Source organism: Geospiza fortis, unplaced genomic scaffold (assembly GCF_000277835.1).
Source record: "Geospiza fortis unplaced genomic scaffold, GeoFor_1.0 scaffold546, whole genome shotgun sequence".
Taxonomy (NCBI): domain Eukaryota; kingdom Metazoa; phylum Chordata; class Aves; order Passeriformes; family Thraupidae; genus Geospiza; species Geospiza fortis.
In genome coordinates, this window is record NW_005054612.1 from 95,980 (window position 1) to 100,807 (window position 4,828).

General features: G+C 48.3%; 1 protein-coding gene across 1 annotated transcript in view; it reads left to right on the plus strand.

Annotated features, from left to right (window-relative positions):
* The window catches only part of CCDC40 (coiled-coil domain containing 40), a 10,408-nt gene that overhangs the window by 2,942 nt on the left and 2,638 nt on the right, over nt 1-4,828 (plus strand). The window contains exons 6-12 of the mRNA XM_005430266.3: nt 568-690; nt 1,067-1,188; nt 1,923-2,166; nt 2,267-2,449; nt 3,339-3,584; nt 4,103-4,316; nt 4,814-4,828. The exon at nt 4,814-4,828 is cut by the window's right edge and continues 143 nt beyond it. Of these exons, the coding sequence (XP_005430323.3) occupies nt 568-690; nt 1,067-1,188; nt 1,923-2,166; nt 2,267-2,449; nt 3,339-3,584; nt 4,103-4,316; nt 4,814-4,828 (1,147 nt within the window). The remainder of the gene's footprint in view (nt 1-567; nt 691-1,066; nt 1,189-1,922; nt 2,167-2,266; nt 2,450-3,338; nt 3,585-4,102; nt 4,317-4,813) is intronic.

Sequence of the window (4,828 nt, forward strand, 5' to 3'; positions counted from 1 at the left end):
GAGGATATTTAATGGAGAAATGTGATGGGTACAGGTCCTGAGAATGATTCTGAATCACAGAATTTCACAATGGAAAGTGAACTTCGGGAATGAGCAGAGCCAGTCGGTGCTGGAGCTCCCTCTGCTGCCTTCCAGGACACAATCCACGGGTACTGCTCGTGCAGACTTCTGTATAAACTGTTGAAATACAGTGGGTTTAGGAGGGTTTTAACAAAGGATTTTCAAATATACATTATTAAGATTCCCAGTAGCTGGACAGGTGAACTCAGTGCTGACAGGAGGGATTGTGGCTTCAGAGCTGACCTATTAATTTACTGCTGCAACTGGAGTAATAAACAGTCAGCAAAGGTTTCATTCTCCTGCAAGTCATCCCTGCTGCAGTCCTGAGCCCTTTGTGCATGAATGGGAACGTTTCAGTTGGACTCCAGTCTAACCCAGCTGCCAGTTTAAATTCCTTTTTTAGCTGATATTATTATTAATTCCTTTTTTAGCTGATATGACTCTTGTAGGATACAGTTGGTTTAGCCTGAGGTTCTGTGACTCACTCTGGACTGTTTGGCTCTGTAGGACCTTTTCCTGGACCAGCTGACAAGGAGAGTGCACCAGCTGCAGGAACAAATTGCTCTGTTTGAAGCTCAGCTTGTGGCCCAGGCAGAGGACACAAAAGTGACCCGGCAGGCAATCACTGAGGTAGGAGGGCCCTTGTCCCTTGGGGTTAATATTTCCCTCTGGCAGGGCTGACCCCTTTGGCCCGTGCTCACGTGGTGTGCACAATGTGGGACAGAGTTTCACAGTTTGTTCCTGTTTGGAAGAATGAGGAGGTTTTTTTTCTTTTCCTTTGTCCTTAAGAAGTGCCTGTAAATCACTTCCTTCTGCCCTTCTCAGCAGTTTTTCCATGCAGACCTGTGCTCTGTGGGCTGCTGAGAAATGAACCAGCCATGGAGGTGAATCTGATCCTGCTCAGCACATTATGAACAGGAAAAGAAAAAAAAACTTGTATTGTAACACAAATTTATTTTTTTTAACGCAGTAGATTCATCCTGTCTGCCATCTCTCTGCTCCCCAGGCTGGGCTGGAGGTCCAGGCTATTAACATGGAGAAAAAGAAGCTGATGGAGCACTGGAACAGCAGCTTGGCTGGAATGAAGCAGAGGGATGAGGCCTATGTTGTCACTCAGGAGCTGCTGAGGTATGGTCTGAAACCAGGCCCTGAGGACACCTCAGATTTGGGCAGGAGGGATTCTGGAAGGGATTCCAGTGGGGTTTAGTCTCCTGTGGGCTTCAGCCCTGTGTGGGCAGGGCGTGTCAGGCAGAACAGGTTCCCTGCTCTCGAGTACATAATAAATGTAAAGGATGAGAAGCATTTTCTTTGCTGCTGCTTGCTTTATCCTAACCACATCTCTCCCTCGGAATGTGGGGGGTTCTTGAAGCTGCTTAGAGTTTTTATGATTGTGTTTTATTCCTTTAGAAGAGTTCTCTCACCTTTGCAACATTTCTTACTCCAAGGACCTGGATGTCAGGAAGGGTTTATCTCTCATTATCAGGGTTTTGTGAGGCCTTTGGAAACGTTCAGGAAAACCTCCCTGTATTGCCAGAGGAAATGTTTATTTGCTCATGAGCCTTAAAGCTTGACTGATTCTCTGAGAACAAACAACCTGCTTTTATATGGTGACATCCTGGTTGGAATGGGGGCTGGGACAGCACTGAAAGAAGGAACCAATTTCTCTACACACATTTACTTTTAAATCTTGATGTCTCCGTCCATCTCCTGCTGACTCTGCACTGTGACAGCAGCTGAGCCCTTACTAACATCCTCCTTCTTGGGCAGTTGTTGCTGCAATAACGTGCTTGAAAAGAGGAATTTGTGGGTGGCTGCTCAGCACCAATCCCTGTGATGACTTTCCATCCTCTTTGCCCCTCCAGCAACTACAGACGTGACCTCAAGTCCCTAGAAGGGGACATCCATGGCTGTGGGAAGTCCATCAGGAAAGAGGAGGAGAAGAATGAGAACCTTGTCAGGCTCCTGAACCGCTCCCAGAACGATGCCAGTGTGACAAGGAAACTGATTGCCCAGTGCCTGCTGGAGCAGGAGGCCCTGCAGGCCCAGACTGGCACCTACACTCGTGTTCTCCATGAGACAGAGGAGGCCCTCAGCAAGACCAGGATGGTGAGGAGAGGCCATGGAACACAATCCTTTTGAATCCCTGAACTGAGTGCCCTTCCTCAGACAGTTGTAGTGATCCTGTGTCTGTCTTCCCACCTTTCAGGACCAGGCTGCTCACCTGAATGAGCTGCTGTCCATCAGGAAGGGAATAGAGAAGGGAACTTATGCCAACGAGCAGCTAGAGAGTGAAATCATGGCAAAGCTCCAGGACCAGAGGATATCCAGCAAAGTTGCAAAGCACTTCTCCCAGCTGGCTGAAAAACTTCGGAACAGAAAAAGCGACCTGGTATGGCATCCCCCCCTTGGGAGGGCAGGCCAGGAGCCCCTGGCTCCCAGCAGGGTTTGTCAGTGGCTTTGTTCTGGTTCCAGGTCTGCATTGAAGCTCTGCTGAGTTTGCCTCTCCAGTCTGGTTTCCCTGTGATCTTATTGCAGGATTCTGGTGTGTGTGAGAGAGCTTGGCCAAAAAGGCCTGACACAAACCACACTGTCCTTTGCTTTAAAAATGGGGCAACATGATGAGTATTTACTATAAAGTATCAGCATTTCTTATGTACTAAAAAAAACCCAGTGGACCTGTGGTACTTCTGTAATCTCATTTTAACTAATTTTCATTTCTATAATTGGTCATGGAATGGGATGCAGGCAGCTCTCCGTTCTGAGGAAGATCCAAGGAACAGTCCAACTGTTCGATCAGTCCAACAGTCCAATCTTTAATCCATGATAAGTTGCTCTCTCTGGGAGTGTGTAACCGGATCACAGAAGGATCAGAAAGCTGAGCCCAGCCCTTCTCACCCCTGTGAGTGCTGTGCTGGTTGTTAGGTGTGTGTGCCAGGTGTGCTGCAGAAGGGACAATGCTGTGGTGTGCTGGTACTGGTGGCAGGGAACTGGAGACAGCTGGGGAGGCATTGCAGAAGGGATGAGTGAGGTCTCTTAAAGGTGTTTGGAATGTTTAGGCTCCTTAATGCTTGTAAACAGCTGTATGGGAGGGGTAGATATTGTATTACCTGGCAGTGATGGAGAAGCAAAGATACACAGAGGGTGAGTAGCTTGTGGCTTGTAGTACAGACCAGGGAGCAGAATCTCAATCCCCTGACTCCTGAGCTGGACAAGTGGCATTACAACCCAACAAGGGGCTGCTGGGGACACTGATGTGTTTGCTCTCTTGATATTCCCAGGAGCTGCATTTTTACAAGGTTGAGAACGATGTGGCCCAGATTGTTCTGAATGCAACCAATACCAGCTGCAGGCTGACAGTTCACCAGAAAACACTCTGTGAGGTGGACAAGGAAATAAAAAATGTGAATGAACAGATCACCTGCCAGGAAAATGAGATTGCAAAGTCCAGGATCCTGGCTGAGAAGAAGGGAGGGATCCTCTGCCTGTACAACAAGAAGCTGGAGATGCTTCTTTCTCAGCAAGGGGTAAGTACTTTTGTTTTTCAGTCCTAATTTTGATTTTATTCTTTGTGGGGGCCACAGATGTCCCTGATCAATGTAACTGTATGAAGTGTTGGGTAGTTCAAACATTCAGGCACCAGCACTGTGATTTAAAAGCTGCATTGGTTAATGCAGTTGTTTCTGTTTATCAGTTCATAATGCAGTGAAGGGAATTGTGAAATGAGGGTGTGCCTGGCACAGATCCCTCAGGGACTTGCCTGCACCTGATGAAAATGTCAAATGGCATCAATGAGTAAATAGGACCTTGTTGGGAAAGTCTGCAAACACTGAGGAGGGAGAATGGGGCAGGCAGTGAGATTTCAGTTTGAGGGTTGGCCCTATTGGGGTGACTCCCAGATCTGTCCCTGGCAGGGTAAGACCTGATGGATTCCCACAGGGAAATGAGTCCTGTGGCACATCCTCTGCAAACTTTGGAATGTCCACATGCTGTAAACAACTCAGGCAGCTTCTGCCTGATTTAGCCCAGACTTTGCTCTCTACAGGGGCAAGAACTGGGCCCCCTGGAGATTGAGATCAACAAGCTGAACCAGCAGATTGAAGATTGCAACTCCGAGGCGGTGACGTTGCGGAAGTACTGGCTGAGTGAGCAGAAGGAGCTGGTGAAGCTGACACAGGAGAGGGAGGAACAGATCACCTCCCTGGACATGCTGCAGAAGCAGAGCATCATCATGCAGCAGAGGAAACTGCGCCTGGAGAGTTTGTGTTTCCTTAAATTCAACTCTGCCTTGAAATGTCCATCTGTGAAGGGGGGAACAGGGAGGGGAGGGTTACACGTGGGGAAAGCTGGGCCTGCCCCAAAGAGTGCTCCTGGCTGTGTGAGCAGGAACACCAACAGCCCAGGCACTGCTGCTGATTGCACCTGGTCACTCCTACAAGGACTGATCCTACTGTCCTGACAGTCAGACCCTAAGTGACAATGTCACCTGTTACACTTGTTAAATAAGGTTTGCAAGTAGTGGGTAGGTAAATGTCCCCAGCAATGACTGCACTTTCCTTGGCCAAACACAACTTTTTCCCACAGGAGTCTCCTTAAAAAACTTTTTTTGGTTTTTGAGCTTGTGGAAAATCATTTTGGCTGGACTGGAGGGACACGGGTGGCTCTGCCTGAGGTGTTGCCAGCCTTTTGTCCCACCTTGTCTCTGTTCAACCCAGTGCTCAGGGCAGTTCTAAGGCTTTTTTCTGTTCACCCATAGATGAAATTCAGCAGG